A 20,885-nucleotide genomic window follows, 5' to 3' on the forward strand; every position below is an offset into this window, starting at 1 on the left:
CTGTCTGTCCCCAATAAACATTGCAGCACCCTGTGGTGTTTTCATGCTGCTCCAAAGACTTAATCAGTTCGCGAAGGAAGTCAAGAGACAAGGCACAATAACAGGCAATGAATCATGGTACAGGGGACAGAGAGCTAGGGGCTGTTTAAAATGACCCTCTGTGAGCACCACAGCTTATTCATCAGAACAAAACGGCAGCAGCGAGGATAAAATCCATCTCATCATCCACCAGATGTATCGCCTTAAGTAGAACCCGTTCAAACTCATGTTCATGCATGCGATTCTTTTTTTAAATATACATCAGGAAGTGTGCTGCTTACTACTCCAACCAAGAAGTGCGTGCAAGCAACGGACCGCATGATGCATGTGTTGCCAAGGATGCTTTCTCCTGTAGAGAGTGCACGAAGCGAGACAGGAAAGGTGGGTGAAGCAGAATAAAATGGTGTGCTGACGCCTAGCCAATCAGAACAATCACACAGGTCTGTCTGTGCCGCGGCACGTATAAGAAGTTGGATGAACACCATTATCCCATAAACTAAATTCTTGATCGTTTCGACACAGCTACCTGCCGTTGATCATACAGAGGAATTAATGCGGAGCCATTCAGATAAGAGCATTAAACCACTGTAGAGCCTCTATCTTACATTGGCTCACTTGGTAAGTTTGAAATTTCTGTGGCCACGGGGGCAATTGAGAAATTAATCGAGGAGAACTGCAGCAATCCAATCCCGTAGCCCACAAACATAAAACTGTTGATTAGTGTTAATGGCGAATTAAAACTGCTTCAACAAGAAGACAAGCATCTTGTCACTTGCTAGGTAAATAGCTGTGTGCAGACAAGGGATACTTTCTTAAAAGCTCTTCTACACCATGGGGTTTTTAATCTGTCAACAATTACCTTGAATAGCACACCCCTATAGGCTTGTATGCCTCATCCATCCCTCCCTGCTTTTTCCTTTCAATTTTCTACAACCATTATACCCTTGGTCACAAATTAAATGGCAATGAATGGCATTAAAAAGATCCCTTAGCGGAGCGCAAAAGCAGATAATAGAATCACCGTAATGGTTCTCCAATGTCTAACAAAGGGAGCGGTATACGAAGACAACTGTACTGGATGTGGGTTGATCTTGAGGACATTATACTTTGCCATTTTCTACACTTCTACATTGTTACAAATATGCCGGTATTCATTTTTATAACACCAAAACACTAGGTTCCATTTCTAAACCCTAAGGGTACTTATCATAAATTGCTCACTGTGGTCTAACCTACACAGTCTTGTGATAAAATGCAAACACTGCTGTTTGCTGTTTCACTGTGAAAGAAACAATCCTGCAAGAGCACCACTGCACTGGCAGCATGGCTCTGGACTAACTGATGGGCGAGCCTAACAGATGTGCAACTTCTGGAATCAACATGTATGCAAATCTTAAATGCAGACTATGTGTTTGGTTTAAATCGAAATTCCGGTAGTACCTTTGAAGTTTGAATCTAAAGCTCACAAGAGTGAAAATAGGAGAGGAAAACACACTGAAGAAATAAATTTTTATCTGTTTCTCAAGAAGGCAGCATCACCTTACAGGTAATGAATAGTGACAGGTTACAATATGCATACTCTCCTTTTTACTTAAAACTTCTTGCATTTCTTCTCCCTAGTGCTTCCTACTCCACCATAGCTGTAATTATGTTTCCTGGTCCAATCTCTGTCCTTTATTATATCCTATGTCAGATTCCACCCTGTGTTCCTGACGCCAAAGGAACTACAGTAAGATTGAGCCAGGGTTTCTGAAGGGAGGTCTTGGTTGCCTCATTTATACAGTCTGTTATATGACCAGTGAGCTGGCTCTGTCCCAGAGGCAGACAGCCATTATGAAGACTGACTAGTCAAAGCAGCGCCCACACATTTGGCAGGCTGGCACGGCTGCCCTCTGTTGCCTCTTTTTAAACAACCCCATTCTTTAACAGCAGAATGTTGACGCCTCCTTAATAAGTGGAGAGCTCAGGTGCCCCAATGAGCTATCCTGGAATCTGGAGAGATTTTGAAAATTAAATCCTCTTTACACTAGATTTGCAGCAATCACGGTGGCTGCAATCTCTTCCTTCATATACGAAGTGATGTCATGGACACAAATGGACAGAAAAAGCAATGGAGAAAAAAAAGATGAGACCGAGATACGTGGCCAGAGTTGGAGAACAGACTGGCTATTAGGCAGAGCCTTCTGTCGCTTCAAAACTCCCCCTCCCCTGCATCCAAGCCCTCACTGTGAAGGACACCCAGACAGACAGCCCAGAAAACCTGGGCTCCAGACTGTCACAACGCTCATCTTGCCAGATAAAAGCCTCATATGCCTCATGCGGCCCTCCCCGCTTTTTTTTCCTCCACTGAATGTTAAACACACTGTGGAATTAAAGAACTTCCTCAGAGTGCGGCAAGAAGATCTTTCGCTTGCAACAAACAAAAAGATCAACAGTTATGATCTCTACCACATAACTGACTTTCAAGGTCAAATTTCAAATGCAAACCTGGTGCAACGATGCCAAAGATTAACACCGAGCTTTAAAGATGGTGCTTCACAAATTAAGACTAGCCTGGACACAGTTCTTTTGTTTTTACTCCTGCAGCACGGTTAGATGCACAAATTCCACACAGTGAAATACAAAGTGTTGGGGCTTAAAGTCTCCCCAGTGTCCCCTGACTTATAAAACTTTATGTGTACTAATGCATCCTGTAAAACATCAGTCATAAAATTCTGCCTTTTGAAGGTCACATGCTGTTATTGCATACTTCATCATCAGCAAACGGGAAGCAATTTCCTTTTTTATTTAACTTTATTTATTTATTTATTTGTTTTTGAAAGCTAGACCTTTATCTGTAATCACAGGTGAATAAAAACGTCTGCTTTATATGCACAACTCTCTATATGATATACAACATTCATAAAAAAAACCCTGCGTGTTAATTACCTACAAAAAAACTGTTATGAACAAATCGTTAGAAGGGGAAATGAGGACGGGCAAATGGGGCTGACTTCGGAAAAAGCTATTAATTTTTCGTTCACATCCCTCCCCTCAGAGAATAATGCTGGATTAAGGTGATTTTGTAAAGTGCATGCTAAATCTCCCATTAGAATCCTGAGGTAGTTAAATCCAAAGCATCTCCTCATTCCTCTCTACCCAATACTATAAATCTACATGGTGACAGGGCTTGTCGTGAGGCTGCTGAATTAAACATGCCAACTGTCGCACACTCCTACTTCCTCTCACCGCCAGAATAACTGATCAGAGGGGTAAAGTGGGGACTGGAAGAGGCACAGTGTCTTGTGTGTGATGTGACATTGTTTCCTATGTCCAAATGTGGAAGGGAGATGTTTTCCAGAAGTGTGAGAGTATGGGTTACTGCACTTTCTGCGATGACAGTTCATACCTAGAGCCAGCGTTTGATAAGCCACTGATTCATAGCCCCTTGGCTGAGCCTGCTGCTGTTGCCCTGCTACATCTTCACCAAGCTGAAATCAGACCTGTAATTTCACCCGAAGAGTAACGCGATGTGATGCGCATGTGTACATGTGTCTCTGATTAAAGTGGACATGGGTCAGACAGCATGAGGAAGGCATCTGTGCGTGAAAGGAACAGAGTGAAGAGATGGTTTCCTCATTCTTTTCGTCTCCTCCCTAATTACCTCATCCATGCGAGTGTGTGCGTGTGTCTGAGTGTTGTTTGTGTGGCTTCTAGAATGAATAATGAATGTTTATACAGAGTGTGACACCTTTTGAGAGATTTTACTGTGTGTGCATGAGCACTGCATGCACAAAAGGGTGCATGGCCAAGTCTTATCAGATCCAATATGACAATCTGCCTTGTGGACAGAACCCTCAAACAGGCAGGGACTGTGTGTGTGTGTGTGCGTGTGCATGAGAGAATAAGCAAATAGATTACAGAGAACCTATTTTTCCTATTTGTAAATGGGAAAAGTTTTTTGACAAGAACAAGACAGGAGAAGAGGAACTCTAATTGCCTAATCAATTTCCTGTACAGTATGTCAATTCTGCCTTCCCAAGGCCAAATTATTTTATTTTCATGAGCAAAGAAAACTCCCAAGCACTACTAGACTGAATATGCAACATGCCCAATCCACTAATTATTATCTGGCTGGTCAATTTCTCAGCCTCACTGACATTTCCAAAACCCTTATAGTCCAGAGGGGTATACTATAAAGTGAGATTAATGGCTTAGAGAGCCGTGTCGATCTTAAAGTTTTCTGAGATTTCTGTGTCACAAAAGTGGCTCTCTTTTTACCTGGCTAAATCACTGCAGTAACTTATACTGAACACATAACCTGTTCGGGTTATGTGTTCAGAGTTTTGATTTAAAATTGACTGGGAGTGACAGCTTTTACTGATGCTTTTATTTACAGCATAGATGGATCAATAAATGTTAAAGTGTGTTATAGATTCTCTGCTGGGGAACAGATTTTATATGCCCAAGTTGTTAAGCAATGACTACCTAAAACTACAGTGCAAACTGTGCATCGCAGTGTCATGGGAATGTTTGGTGATGCAGAAAATACACAAATGTTGTTATAATTGATTCTAATCTGCCGTTAAGACACTTTTGCACTGCTGGAATTGCAGAACAGAATTCACACCAAGAATATCTGTTCAATCAATAAAAATCAATTTCACTGTCATTTTCCAACAAACTAAAGTGATTTTCACATCTCTTTTATAAGAGTATGGAAGAGCCATCTTTGATTTAATTCCATTTTATTTATATAGCACATATAGCACAAGACAACAACAGTTGCCTTTTATATTGTAAGGTGAAGCCCCTACAATAAATACAAAGAAAACAGAAAAAAAGAACAACAATCGGATGACCCCATATGAGCAACTGCTTTGGCAACAGTGAAAAGGAAAAAAAAACCCAAAACTCCCTTTTAACACGAAGAAACCTGCAGCAGAACCAGGCTCAGGAAGGGGTGGCCCTGCCCTGACCGGTTGGGGGGGATGAGTGGAGGAAAATAGAACAAAGATGTGTTGTGGTAGAGATACAGAGATGGCTCTAGTAAAGGGATTGATTTTAAAGTTTCTGAGCTTCACATTAGAAATACTCATCAGTACCCACAGCGCTCGCATTGTTAAAATAATTAACTTGAATTAAAATGTTTATTTTATCACTCTTTGTGCTTACTTGCAACAATCTTGCAGTATTGTATTTATTTTTATGTTCCATGATTTGTAGTGATTTTTAATCCCTATTTTATCATCATTATCCGATAACATCTGTGGTTGTAGTAGGCGGGACTCGCAGGAACCATTTTGAGTGGAAGAGTCATAAGAGACTGAAGCTGGAGTTTTACGTTTTGTCAAGCCAGCTAATGCAAAGAAAACCTGGATGTACTGAATTTTGTATTTTTGTATTCTACCTTACAATAATTTTTGTATTGTAAGGTAATAATACATACAGAGAAAAACCCAACAATCATTTGACCCCCTATGAGCAAGCGCTTTGGCAACAGTAGGAAGGAAAAACTCCCTTTTAACAGGAAGAAACCTCCGGCAGAACCAGGCTCAGGGAGGGGCGGGGCCATCAGCTGTGACCGGTTGGGGTGATATTAATGTGTAGCCAATCGTCTGCCCACCAGCTGGGAGTACTTTTTTCCCCCCTTTGTAAAATTCCCAGTCACTACAGAAATAAACATAATGATTTTAGTGGTTCCAATAACTTTTATGTTGTCCACAGTAAAGTAATGCCATTTACTGTTCCCATATGGCAAATGCTAATTAATGAGGTCATTGTGCATCGTGTGACATGTTTATTAAATACACTGCAATGAAAACTGGGACGTTCACACAAGGGCACTTAGTGCTTAGGTTATACTTAAGTACAGCCTTATTATTGATTTAGACTTGTGTAGTGAATCTCCAGGAGCCTATGACATACAGTAACTTGTGCAAGTGACTGATGCTGTTGTCAGCATGTGTGGTGCATTATCTGTTAATTACTGTGTCTCAGACATAAAACACATAAAATGGGGGGACTTTGCTCCTTCCTCAATCCCCACCCTTTGTTGTGCTCCTTTTTTTTCTTTATAGGCACTTCTTTGTACTTTCTCTCACGTCTATTCCGGTAATTTCATTAATGTCCCTCCAGGAATTTGGCAACATCTGTGAGTCCTTATATTGAGGCTATCACAGTTGATGTGCGCTGTATAAATGTGACATGTATTTACATTTCTAGTGAGCTGCACATTAGAGCAGGGCGATATGACCAAAAATATTTATCACGATATACATTTGAAAATTTGCGATAACGATATAACTGACGATATAATTGACACTAGACAAAATACTTTACAACTCCACAACTTTATTAGTGTAAAATCATCAATGTATTTTCACTTAAACAAGCAGCTGTTTTTTATGTGCATTAAAGTTATATAAAAATGTAACAGTGGAAATGCAAATTCCTTGCTGACAGTTTAACCAAAAGGCATTTCCAGCTGAAATTGGCCAACATATCCTCAGCATAACCATGTATAATATCCACAAAACTTAAAAAGAGGTTATACACACACAGTGCGGTAATATGTTGAAGCACATCACTCTGCGAGGTGCCTGCCTACGATATAGCCGTAATGCTCCGACAGTCCATCAAGCGGTGCGGTTTCGTAGCTTAGCAAAGTCGCACTAAAACATTTGACAGATTTTCGTGCGCCGTCTACCACATAAAATCGTTTTGAGGTCAGTAAACACAACCAGAATTCATACATAAGGCACACGGGATTATAAGGGGCACTGTCGATTTTCAGAAAAATCAAAGGATTGATTTTAAGTGTGCCGTATTTTCCAAACAACACGGTAATAACGACGGCCCGCTAGCATGCTCTACCAAAAATAGTGTTTTGTTGTGTATCTGACGGACGAAAGCTAAACCAGTTCCACACCATTGAAGTTGCAGCATTTTTACAAACCAATTCTGGTTCATCCGTTTCATTTAACGATCCACTTTCGCTCTTCTCATTCTGCGTCGCCGCCATGTGCGTATGTAAATGGTAAATGGCCTGTATTTGTATAGCGCTTTTACTAGTCCCGCCTAGGGACCCCAAAGCGCTTTACATGTCCAGTCATCCACCCATTCACTCTCACATTCACACACTGGTGGAGGCAAGCTACAGTTGTAGCCACAGCTGCCCTGGGGCAGACTGACAGAAGCGAGGCTGCCATATCGCGCCATCGGCCCTTCTGGCCAACACCAGTAGGCGGTAGGTGAAGTGTCTTGCCCAAGGACACAACGACCGAGACTGTCCAAGCCGGGGCTCGAACCAGCAACCTTCCGATTACAAGGCGAACTCCCAACTCTTGAGCCACGATCGCCCATGTAAACAAAGGCACTGCGCATGTGCGTTTTACCCATATTCTATCGCGATATGTCATTTTCCTATCGTTGCCCAAAATTACACCTGTATTACCGTGAACGGTATGATATAGCCCAGCCCTACTGCACATCATGTTATGGTGTAGGTACAATGTAGGGTTTCAAATGTGCATGTGGTTATGACCTATGGTTTAACCGGCGGTCGGTGTACCTAATGCGTTTCTGTTTTTTTGCTAGTTGAAAATTTAAAATCCCTTTCCTGTCTGCCTTACGTTTTACACTGGTCTCTCATTTATTGCCGGAGTTATGTTCCACAATTGTTATATAATAAATGTTTTACAATTATTATAGATGTTTTAAAGCTGTAAAACCCCTCACTACACACTTTATACACTTTTCTCAGACAGGCATGAACATTTTCACACTTGTAAATTTAAAAAGCTTTACGCATTCTGTACTGGACAGGAGACACGGCACGAGATTGACAGACAATGGTCTACAGCCAATCAGGATGCAGAACACAATGCGCTGTCAAAAAATAAACAAACAAACAAACTAACTAAAATAAATAACTAAAATAAACAGCATGCAAAATGGCACAAAAAAATAAATAAATCTGCGAAACAGTGAGGCCGCGAAAAGTGAACCGCGCTATAGCGAGGGACCACTGTACTGTAAAGCATGAGCTTAAAAAAAACCCTATAACATCTACCAGACAATAAAATATTCCTCAACAACAACAAAATCCAAAACAGAAGGTTATTTCAATACCACTGCGGCATGTGCCTTGGCATGTGATGTACGTACAAGGAGAATATGCAGATGTGCATCGTCAATCACCTTCCTCACTTCTTCTTTGTTGTTTTTGCTTTCTCCTATTCAAATAATTACATGCATGCAGAGATGCACACCAAGATTCACACTCTGCAGAATAGACAGACAATCACTCAACAAGTATCTAGTTTCATGGGGGAAAGTAAGCTGCAATTAACACAATTGGATTTCTTTCTTTTTTAAAAAAAATATATTTCTGATACCAATTCCTCATGGTCTTTCCCCGAGTTTGTGTGGCATCTATGACAATGTGATTATCAGACAAAATAGCTGCAGATGTCTCGACGAGTAATTTAATGAGCGGATGCGGTGGGAGGGAGCAGGCTATGAAAAAGGGAAAAGCAGCATATAGAAACACTGTTCTGTACTCCTAAATAATAAAGTACATAATAACACATCAACACACTTTATGGCGTGACATAAAGATGACATGTCCTGGCTCAATTTACAGCCACAGCAACTGTAAAGGAAGGTGAGACCTGAAGAAACTGAAAGTGGTTCCTTAGTGTAAGTGACTCATTTTGATCTTCAGTACAGAGCTACAGTAGGTAGTGCAAGGTTATCAGGAAGGGTAGTTGGTGAAGCAGATACGACAAAATATGGTCCACTGGAAGAGATAAAAATGCTTTGTGCTACGAAGGTCAGTGAAGTTTACTGAACTAACCTACTGTTGCAGACTTGTGCAACAGAGCCTTCTGAAATATGATTTGCCATGCTTTCTTTCATTTTTCCCACCTTTTCCTTCTGTAGAACCAACCTGCTCCGGAGTCTTACAGTAATTCTGCCGTTTTCAACGCCCTCTTTTTTTTCCTTTTTCCTCTTCAGTAGACGCTCCACATCTTCCCTGATAGAGTGGAAATAGATCTCTACAGACTTCACCTTCTGCTCATCTCATCTCTGCCTGGTTACACACTACCACAGCTAAATTTCATTTGCACAATGTACCAATACAAACAGTATTTTACAATTGACTTATAATAGAGCTTTAGTCAATGCACGTGTTTTTCTATTAGACACATTAGACTGATGTTAACTTTCAAATTTCATAAAGGTGCTCTGGAGAACAACACTAGCCTTTTTTAAACAAAAAACTTTTATTATTTTAGAAAAATTGAAAAGGTTCCCACGCCATTTCTTTCTGTTAAATCCAATCTTTTATACTTCAAGGCAAAGTTTAACAGATATGAATATTTAAACAGTTCAGTGGTGCTCCTTAAATTGCTAAATATCTCTTTCTTACAGTTACCCAGTGTTAGCAAATCAAAACTGACAACCGTTCCTTTTCTCAGACCAGTATGCTGATGAGGATCTCTTAAGAAAAGCAGATGCACACAGAGCAGTCAGAACAATATCAGATTACAAACACACCTTGGCACACACAGAACAAAGGGGAGAGTGGAAGGTGGATGTATTTTACATACATGGATTAAGAATATTTTATTCATGGACACTTCAGGCTCAGTATCAACACAAACAGAGCAATAACCCGACGTTAGCCCTGGACAAATCCTAAGCACTTAATGCAGACTCTTTGCTCTCTGTGTGTTGTCTGTGATCCCAGAGCGCTCTGTAGAGCACTCGTGTATATCTACACAGCACATCAATACTAGAAGTACCCCTAAACACGCCGTGCTTCTGGTCCTTACAGGGCTATAGGCAGTGAAAAACTACAAATATCCAGCAGAAGTGCCCTAGAGTTCTGGTGAAATTCCTGAGGTAAGATCAGACTTATCTGGTGACTTATCAGGCCCATGGCAGTCAAGTCAAATATCAAAAGAAGGATTTTCTGTTGGAAAATACTTTCAGCGCTGTCATGTCTGTTTTCACAAAAATACATTCCTACCTGTCTGGACTATTTCATTTTTTGACAGGTGGTGTACAGTCATGATTCTTGCGACTCTAACAGATGATTCAATTAGACAGTTTCTATTTCCCTACTTGATCCGGAACCACCATATTGTAATGTGTGTCCACAGGCAAAAGCAAACTACATGGGCATCATCAGAGGTGTTTTTCCTCTAGGTATATCAACTAATTTTATATAAAAGAAAAATGATTCAGGAAAAACAAAGAGTCATTAGCTCCCATAACAGACAAACCTGTAACAGATGTACACACATGGACACATACACCTCTCTCCCTTTGCTTCCCAAAAACTGTTTGATGTGAGTCATGCTATGCTGACAGTATTCATGTGCCCACACACTCAAACACAAATGAATGACATCTTAAAAATTGGAGGAAAATTGTGCCCGTGGCATGAATTATGCATGCTTATAGTCTCTTATCATCTAAATGCATGTCTATCCATTTGTCAGGAAGGTTTGTGTGTGCTTTGCATTCATTGGGGGCCTCAGATCCACCCCTGTGGAATGGTGATGGCCTAAAGACAGACTGAAAGAGGACAAGAAGGCAGAGAGAAAGCAAGGCAGATGCAGAGAAAGAGCAAGAGGGAGAAGGGATCTGGTGAAACCATAAAAAAAGAGCAGAGCCTTACCCCTCACACACACACACACACACACACACACACACACACACACACACACACAACCACACAACCACACATGCAGAAAAACAGATACAGATGCATCTAGCTAAAACATTTTTAATTATTAAATGAGGGCATGTTGATATGCGCACACAAACACACATGGCACAAAACCAGTAGGCGCTCCTTTTATAGAAAGCAATGTAAATTTTTCATTAGAGGAAATGCAGCTCTCTCTCTCTGTGCCTTCATCTCTGGGTTCTGTCCTGTGTCCTCCGGCCATGCTCCCCTGACACCTTCTTGCTTCACTCAACACATCTATTTGACCCAGCGAAGGGCAAGCAGCCCAGACAGATAAGCTGTGTCCCAAAGTACCCGCTTTGCTTCCACATCAACCTATTTTCTTGATTTGTGTGTTCATGTGAATGCATGCCATGATTTTGGGTGGTCTGCAGCCTTCACATAGTGAGGCAGTGTGATTTCTCCCCCCCATCTCTCTCTCACTTCTGTCAGCAAACGTGCAATGATAGATGATGTAGTGTTTTAAGAACACTCAAAAACAGAAAAAAGGAGCATAAAACAGGAAAATAATACAAATCCACAACAACAACAACAACAATAATGATAATAATAAGGAGAAGAATAGAAATAAACTCTGAAAATGTTGACCACATGTCTCTTTTAGTATTTTAGTGTTTCCTTTGTCAAACAAAATAGAAATTTTTGCTCATGAAACTGTCCAAAATACCAGGAAACTGGACAGATTTCTGCCAAATCAAATAACAGACATACTGCGTTTACTGTATACAGTTATGTTTACTGCTGTGCCTTGTCATTCCTATAGACTGCATATATAAAAAAAGCTCCTGGGCTTAAAGCTAACCCAGCAACAGTAAACTTGCAATAAACTTGAATTCTTTTTAATAGCCACCAGGGGGCAACTACCTTTAATGCAAAGAAATCAGTCAAATTGTACAGAAATCCAAGGAAAGGGGATCTTGTATCTCTCTTGACAGTTTTTGATTAGTTAAGTAATATATTCTTAAAAAAATTAATGACTTTGCAAATTTTAATGAACTGACCTCCCAGCCCATCGTTCCTTCAGTGGGCTGGTTTCAGTCATTATGCAAATGTACTGTTTGTAAGGTTGGGGAAACCTGCAGTCAGCTGAGACTGAAGAAGTCACTTGGATGAGTGACGAAATGTTTCTCCCAGAAAACGCTACGTCCAGATGAACAGAATCAACTTTTGGAGACTTTGCAAATTATCTTTCCAAATGAAATCAAAAAGACCAATAAAACAGGGTCATTTTAGTTGTATCCCTCGGTTTCTATGTTCATCTTTTACACCTTGTATACAATCCTCGTACTGGACTGGATGCCCTTTTGCCTTTATTCTTCGCTTCATTCTTAGCTTAAACATTCCTTAGAGGTTTCGCTCCATGATGACATGACATCATTACACCGTTTCTGATTTGTTCACTGGCAATCAATCAGGTCAGATGACTCTGTTATTTGTTTTAAGTGACTACTGAAAACTCTTTTTTTTATTTAGGTTAGCATTTTCTTAACTTCTTCCTTTTTATTTTTGGCCAGAGTTTACAACCATGCATGCATGTCTGTCAGTATGGCTGATTCTGTGTCTGTCTGCTTAATAAGTACACTTAATATTGACTTTATTTGAACTGTGAAGCAATTTGTATTGTGTTTGTGCTGTGTTTTCAAAAGTGGAATATAAATACAGTCATCATCATTATTATTATTGTTGTTATGGCAAATTCTGAACCTACATATGAATGTTGCAGTAGAGAATGGCCACTTCAGTCACAGACACACCCTCATCTCACAGTCTATTTATATCCACCATTAAGGAGCAAGAACCTGCTGCAGTATTCTCCTAAACAACAGTTTCCTGTTTTGCAACATCTCCCTCTGTATGTTTGTATGTCTCTCAGCTTCTGTACTGGAATATAAGTATAATGGTTGTAAAAATCAACACAATCGTATTTTCAGTCCAGCCGGTGCAACAAACAACGTGCTGCCAAAATCGCTGTGAGACACCGACGACACAGTGAGGATAATGCCCCCCATAAGAGTCCCACACACCAGTAAAAAAAAGTAATCCCCACCTTGCTCTGCCCATTTAAATCTTTTAAGTTCTCATATATTTTCCTGAGCTCATTTATATCTAGTGTGATGTTATTATAAACAGAGACTATCTAAAATTACAAAACAAATAAAATGTACAGAAATGACTAAATAAAGAACGGAACATTGGAAAGTACATTACTGATACATTAGAGTAAATTCATGGTAGCTATTCAGTGCAATGGTTGTGTTTATGTAAGCAAAAAGCAAAAAGATTACTGAAGGAACCAGAGAGAGAATCTTTACTTTCAGCTGTGTGTGTTATGTGAAATGCATTAAAAAGGTAAGTGAAGCAAGGCAAAGCAAAGGGACTTCTGAGATACAGAGAGACGTGACTGATTAAAGCAACGAATGGGGGGAATTTTACACTGGAATTAGAAGTGCTGCGCTCTCCTGCTAGTTTTACCTTTTTTGTGTAATTGCACCATGAGAATCATAAGCTCACAGGCCTTGATCAGTTTAAAAAAAAATATTTTTTTCTTTGCCTATACTGACCTGAGAAACAAACCCGATTATCAGCAGCTATAACAGAGCAATATGATGTAGTTAAAGACAACTATAGCCTCCAGTGTCCTAATCCTATTTCCTTATTTGTGTGTATTTCTTCTTTTTGCTGCTTTTCAGTGCACTTTTATCCTTCGATCTGACTTTCTTCCCATGCAAATGCAACTTTATGTATTAATTACTTTTGTTTCAAAGTCTTAAATATACCTCTATACATAAGATAATTCTTATTACCAAAGATCTAAGTACATGTTTAGTAGGAATGATATTTCCACACATAATATAGACACAGAATTTAATTTCATTTGATTAAGTGACACATTAACACATAGATGATTTTAAGCGTTCGTTATTTCCACTGGTTCATTAATATCCATTGTAATAATACAAAGTTCAAATGTTTAAAGTTCACACTTAAAACACTTTTGTTGTTTGATTTCAATGTATTTGTTTGAATAGGGAACAATTTTTTTTGTGGCTTGAAAAGCTTTTAAACCTATTATTATAGACACAATTGTAAGTCAACACTGATGCATGATTTTTCCCAATATATTCTATATTTGTACTGTAGCATATGGCCAGGATGACAGGCTAAATCAGAGGTACAGCTCACTGTGGGAAGAAAACAGAAACCTGCCTTCTCTGACAAGACCTAACTTAAAGATGGACCAGCTTTCAAAAATACTTAGAGTTACAACTGTCACACTAGAAAGTGTGACAGTTACAGAAATGCTTGGGTAAGTTTTTTATTAAAGAAGTGTAGCAAAAACACATCTGACAGAGTAAATATAGGCATTAGGCCTAGTGTTGGGACCATTTACCATCCTGAATTTACTTTAGCAAGTTATGTATAGAGGTGTGTTCATTAGATATTCACATCTCGGACACAACTAAGTTAAAACTAAAGTCAAACCGGGCAAACATCCATCAGCCATCAACAAATCTATCACATGTGCAGGCGACAGTTATATTAAGGCTGACTTCTGCCCTTGCTTAGAGGCTTGATAACGTGACAGAGCAGAATGAAATAATCCCATGAACGGTGCCCCACTAACTTCTTTTTGGCAATCGGAGCTCCAAAACCCACTCACTCAAAAACACATTCAGTCCTAGAAGCCAAAAGGCAGTTCAATCTGTTTACGCGTTTGCTAAAAATAGGCCTCCAAAAAGTCTAACAGAAAGGCAAATGCAAGCCTAGTGCGTAGAATTCCTTAGTGTTTTTCTGTCAATGTCTTATTTTATTTTCTTCCTTTTCTCTCTTAAGCAATACCTCGGGAGACAACTTAAAAGTGCCTTTCAGGAACTGAAAATCTGCTATACTAGTAAATCCATTTCTCCCCATCTTTTCCTTGACTGTGGATGCGTGTTTGTGTGTTCAGACAGCACGCAACACACGTCTATGATCACTGGCAAGTAGACATAGTTGCAAGAAAGTTTCTGAACTCTTTGGAATCAAGTTCTTCACTGATTAATCATAAAATGGGTCTGATCTTTATGTAACTCAGAACTGAACACTAAGAAACTGACTGAACTAAAAACACACCACTATACTTTTCACTTCTTTATAAGTTCAGTGCTAATAGCTTCTTCAACAGCTACTTGCTGAGCTGGGAGAGAGTGGACTGTAGAGATGCACTACCTACAAATGAAGTAATAGAAAAACTGGCTACTGGTAAAGACTACTCTCTAAAAATGACTAGCTGTTTTGAACCTCAATTGCAGTAATGTAGATGAAGCATTACAGAAAAAAAAAAATAAACACTACAAAAAACCCTGTAAGACATGGATTTTTATCAATCCACAGAGAAACAAAATCAACAAATGATGGAAATACAGAACAGCTGCAGCTCTCATGAAAGAAATGGGGTAGGCAAGGGTAACGACAAAAAGCACCTACAGTAATCTCTACGAAATCAAAAACACTGTAATTTTGTGCATTCATTCTGCTTCAACCAGTTTGTGTTGCAAGAATGGTGGAAATGCAGACAGCACAAATGAATATACTTTCACTTTCCCTATGCTCTCCCACTTTTCATGAAAATCTGCAACAGGCAAGACAAACGACTGCTGAAAAGATACGGTTCTTTGCAGAAGTAATCAATGCAGAAATTCTGCTAATTGCCCAGAGTTTGCAAACTTTTTCTTCCAGTTTGCACATAGATAAGCTATGAAAGGGAGAGGAATGCCTATTAGCTTTAATTTAATAAATACTTGTAAAATTAAATTTATTTGATACATTAAATGTCAAAGGCTGCAAGCATGAGATATTTCCACATTTAAGCATTTATCTATGAGCACATGCAGCATATAAAACCACCAAAATGATTCATGAAGAGTCTAAGAGATAAATTAGATAAATGACAACAAATAATGTTCCCATTCGCAAATCTGAATTCATACAAACATTACACTCAAAAAGCTTTGTATACTTTAAATCCACACCAGACAAACACATATACAAACATATGTAAAAACTTAAAAGTCAGGAACAAGGGCTGGAAGGAAGGCGCTCAGACTAAAGCTAAGGAATAAGAGTGAAATTTGCAATGCATCATATTAGAGCCAGCAGAGAAATGGTTGGGAGGAGGAGGAGGCAGCGAAGCAAGATTTATATTCAGAGGAGGACAAATCTTGGCAGGCATGGAGTACCTATGTTAAGCGGCTTGGGGAGAGGCAGGGGTTTGTATTGATGAGCAAGACCAGGAAAGATGTGTGTGGGTGCAGGATTGTGGTCCTACGGGAATGCTCTGTCTACGGCAGCGATATGGGGCTCAGACAGCGGATTAGTGTTTCTGCTCCATAATCAATTTGCTGTCTGGATCCCATTGCACATAACCCTAAACATCCTTTCCATGCTTGATCCTCTAAAATCTATTTTCTCTTTCTCTTTATTTCCTCCCTACACCTATTCCACTTCATCTCTTTTTCCTGCTTACCTTTTTGTTTGCTTCACCTTCAAGTTGTAAGATGAGTAAGCCCCCCCCCACAAAAAATACACCCCAAAACAAACAAACAAACACAGTCCTACACCAAGCTCTTTCAAACACACATTTCTGCTTTTTTCCACCTTTCTGGTGCCATTTTACACCAGCCATGGTAAATTCTGCACACACTGCGTTTTAGTGTAACATGTCGGAGTAATTATATCCGGGTGTGTGTGTGTGTGTGTGCGCGCACAGAGATGTAGAGGTTAACCTTGACCAAAGGCAAACTATTAGCTTCATTTCACCCTCGAGTCCAAGCTTGCCGCCATCTGGTCTAGAACTTCAGGGTCATAATAGTGGCTGACCAATCAATAACACACTGCATGTTGGCACCATGCGCCAGCTCTGGCCAATGTGTTCATTTCTTATTATAAAGAACATTACACTCCAGGGAGAAAATAAAGTACATTTCCCACAATCAGGCAGCACAAATGTCAGCGGTACAAAGTTTAATTAAAAATTAAAGTTCTATTTGCTGGAAACAAGGAAATTGTCCCTCAAAAGTGTATTATACGGCACATGACTATTTCTATATTTATATATCACCCTTTATGTTAAATAAATACAGAAATTATTTTTCTTTAAAAGACAGATCAACTGGCATTTGCTGTAACTGTCTGAATCTGTGTATTGTGTGTATTTGTGTATCTGTCTGTGTCTGTAGAGTGCTTTTGAGATGAAAGCCCACAGAGACAGCTAAGCAGGAAGGCAGAGACAACAGATGGTGTTAGGAGTGCTCCTGTTCTGGTGGAAGAAGGTAGAGAGGTTTTCATGTCAACAGATCAATAAGTGTGAGACTATCCATTTCAGATTGTCTGACACACACAGACAGAATGGTGAAAGACAAAGTATAGACAAACCACCACGCAAATTAACACATAGTAGCTGAGAAAGAAATCTCCCTTCTACACGTCTGTAGGCACACCTTACCCGCTTTGAGACATTCGAGATGTAAATACAATGATGTATAAGATAGTGAGACTTGATCCTGCTGATGATGCAGCAATCCTGTCAGAAATGCATGCAAGCCTAGATACGCCCTAAAATTATCACTGATAATATTGTATTCAAGGATTAACTATGGATCCAGACATTAGTTAGGAACCATGTTAAAGATTGTGTTTTGTTTGTTTTTAAAGACACTTTTGGGCTTTTTGAAATGGCTCAGATGCACATATGCACACACACACGCACACATACATCTTGCCAGCAGCTGTTCCGAGCACTTTTATTGGACCAGGCAGACTGTCACCTCTTCTGATTCCAGGGGGACACTCAGAAGAGGACTACTAATTGCCTTGCTGGGGCACAGATGTGACTTGCATGTGACTGAATAGGTTTGGAGGCATGGAATGGCTTGATGTGTATGAGTTTGGGTGATGTTTGAGGGAGGAAATGACAGGTTGTTAGAGGGAAGGTGGAAAAAAAAGGAAAAAAAAGTTGTAAGGTGTGTGACTGTATGTGAGATGAATGCTAGTTAGAGTCATAGTGGATGATGTTGGAGAAGGAGGAGGTACAGAGGGGTCTTCAGTCACAGTTAAACTATTCTGCTATAAAAAGCTGAACATGAATCATACGGGCAGTCTTACCTTGGCCTGGCCTCAATGTTGTGCTGAAAATAATAAATGGAGGGAAAGGGGGAGAAAGAAAAGAGTGAGAGAGGGAGAAAGAAAAACATATTTAAAAACAAAACAAAACATTTGACATCTTTTTGCATGCATTTTGAGTAACAAAAAAAATAATAACTCAATTTAAATCAGTGCAGTCCACAGCTGGTGTGGCTTAAAATCTGACCCATTAATTTTTAGTTTCATTTTGCACTTGTGCTCATGTATATTCATAAGCTTTTAAAGGAGCAAACTGGAACAAAGCTGCAAACATTAGTCATGTGCAGGCCGTTCTGTTTAATTTTGATTGGAGCTTAAAAGATTTTTCAATGTCACACTGCCGGCGTGGAACACTCATATCATCATTGCAAGCAAAATGCCTTTTTTATGTGAATAACAACAAAGTAAATGAAATCTCATCCAATCCTAGAAGATGCAAATTCATTATTTCCTGAAGCAAATCTGTCACATTTAAATTACTGCTCGACTGTAGACATGAAATCTTTACAGTCAGAATTTAACATGTTTAACATGTGCTTATATTGAACACTCCTGTTTATACATTGATGAAGGTATAGACTTAAACAATGACACTCCTACCTCCTTGAAATGTTCTTGACTTGGCTAGATGTTTGCATTTTGGTGTTGCTTAACTGGCCAATATTCCTTCTGTTTAATAAAGCACCAGATTGCTGACTTGGCCACTCCTAAAGGTTTTGCTTTCGCTCTGATAGGTTTATTTTGATTTTTCAGCCTAATGATCGACATCTCTTCGGACCTCATATGGAAAGTTCCAGTAAACAGCTGCAACTTCAAAACTTGGAATCAACTCTAGATCTTTTATCCCCTTAATTTGTCGTGCAATACTGAGGGAACAAGCCTGGAACTGATTGCAAGTCAATTAATTTCTAGCCTCTGAAAATAAGGGAGTGTGTATAAAAATGGCTGTAATTCCTAAACAGCTAATACAAAACTTGTTTTTTGTATCAATCCTTGAAATTAAAGTTGAAATGTTGCAGTTTAATCGAATCTTGGTTGTCTGATTTAAAATCTACTGCGGTGATATACAAAATGATAAATTGCCTCTGTAGATGGCAGATGCTTACGAATCACTGGTAATCTTGTTTTGTCTGTGCCGTTAAAGCAAATATGGCTTTTTAATGAGGTAAATCGCATTTTAATAGAAACTTCCTTTTCATTTATTTATGAAATGGAAGTTTTATTTAAAAAGGCCTAATAGGGTTATGCATACTGGTTGTTAAAGGCAAAATATATCATATTCATGTCCGTTTCACATTTCACCTTATCATGCAAGTCTTTTTTTCATTGCAGGCCAACTGTCTATTAATAACACATAACGCATTTCTTTGTCTTGACTAGATCAGTTTATGAGTACAAACAAGGCTTGTGTTACACTGCTGTGTTCGTCATTTTTATTTTGTCCAATTAAGAGTTTTTAATGGAACAAAATGAAAAGAAATGTGCAGTTTGAAAGAAGATCTCAGCTATAGGACTATGGTTACCTTTTCAATAGAGACAAAAATATCTCTTAAGGTCTGAATAAGCCCAGATTCAACATTTCCTACATTATTCACATGGCCTGGGGCAACTTAGTTATTATGTGCACACATAAAAACTGGTCTCTCAAAGCTGGAAAGAAACCACAGTCAAACAGTCATCAAACAATGCAACCAGGAGCTGCTCAGAGAATTTACAACGAAAATATCCTAAAAGAATGATCTGTTTTTCAAATAACAACTTAATCGTATTTGAAGCTTTAAGCATCAACTGAAAAATGTAAAAAATGATCTGAAGCAAAAAAAATATATTTCATTTGACACCCCATTTGTACAGTCATAAATAATAGATATAGAAAAAATGAAGGCAAAAAAAGAAAAATTATTGTTAAAATATTATTTCTTATCATTTTCAAATGGTTTAAACCAAAATCCTGCTAACACGTATAAAATATTAAAACCGAACAAAGCAGACTTGGGTCAGAACTAAGTGAGGGTTAGGTCACTTGCTCTGACTCAGATTGCCTGAATAATGAGGCTTCTTAGCTTTCTGTTCATGCTGCATCTTCTATATAGCTTAGAGAGGCTGTGTCTGTTTTTCGAAGATATATTTCTGAGAACTTCGAAATCCAATTCAGTACTTATACGCTAAGCATTTCACATAAACTCTGTCTACACAGTATTAACTGTGTTTAGTCTACAGTCATGCACCTGTTGTGTACCATCTTCTATAGTCCTGTCGTTTTAGTGTGCATGTTCAGTTACAGCAGACGTTCCCAAAGTGTGGGGCCCGCCCCCTAGGGGGGGCGCAGAGCCATTGCAGGGGGGGCGCGGCATGAAAAGGGAAAAAAAAAAAAACAAGGCTTGGACACTGCTAGCACGGGCGCCCACACAAAGGCAAAGCAGGAGATGAAGCATAGCTGAATATGTTTCCAAACCAACTTCATTCTAAGCCAAAGACTAGAAAATATGGTGAAGCAAATCTTCCCTTTGGTTTCACCTGCACAAGTGCCGAGGTAGGTCTCCTTGCAGGATTGGTTTTCCCTTCGTTGGGAGCAGCGCTGGGCTGTTTAAATCATGGACAAACAGTATCCCACATTCTTGATTTGTAGTTCACAAACACTTGTTGTAATGACTAACTACTCCTGACATTTTGGAGATGTTAGCTCTTTATACAGTAAAGTTACAGTGGGATACAAATAATATCAGGCTGATCCTGCCACAATTTGTTCCCCGGTTCAAATCACGGACAAACAGCATCCAACAGTTGTTTATGTTTTTGAACCCATTTTGCAGACGGATTTTTCGTCTCAGTATTTCGTCTCTACCTGCCATTCTGCAATTCATCTCATGTAAACAATAACGTGCACACAGCGTGACGTGAAAAAAGGCACATACCTTTGACATTGCATGACGAACTCTGT

General features: G+C 39.3%; 1 protein-coding gene across 2 annotated transcripts in view; it reads right to left on the minus strand.

The window, feature by feature from the left end:
- trim44 (TRIM family member 44) overlaps positions 1–20,885 on the minus strand; it is a 48,420-nt gene that overhangs the window by 12,523 nt on the left and 15,012 nt on the right. The window contains exon 5 of one of the 2 annotated variants that reach the window (XM_006789566.3): positions 17,927–17,949. The exons of the other annotated variant lie outside the window; for it this stretch is intronic. Coding sequence (XP_006789629.1) covers positions 17,927–17,949 — 23 coding nt within the window. The remainder of the gene's footprint in view (positions 1–17,926; positions 17,950–20,885) is intronic. 2 annotated transcript variants of the gene reach the window in all.

This window comes from Neolamprologus brichardi, chromosome 7 (genome assembly GCF_056152115.1).
Source record: "Neolamprologus brichardi isolate AB-2024 chromosome 7, ASM5615211v1, whole genome shotgun sequence".
NCBI lineage: Eukaryota > Metazoa > Chordata > Actinopteri > Cichliformes > Cichlidae > Neolamprologus > Neolamprologus brichardi.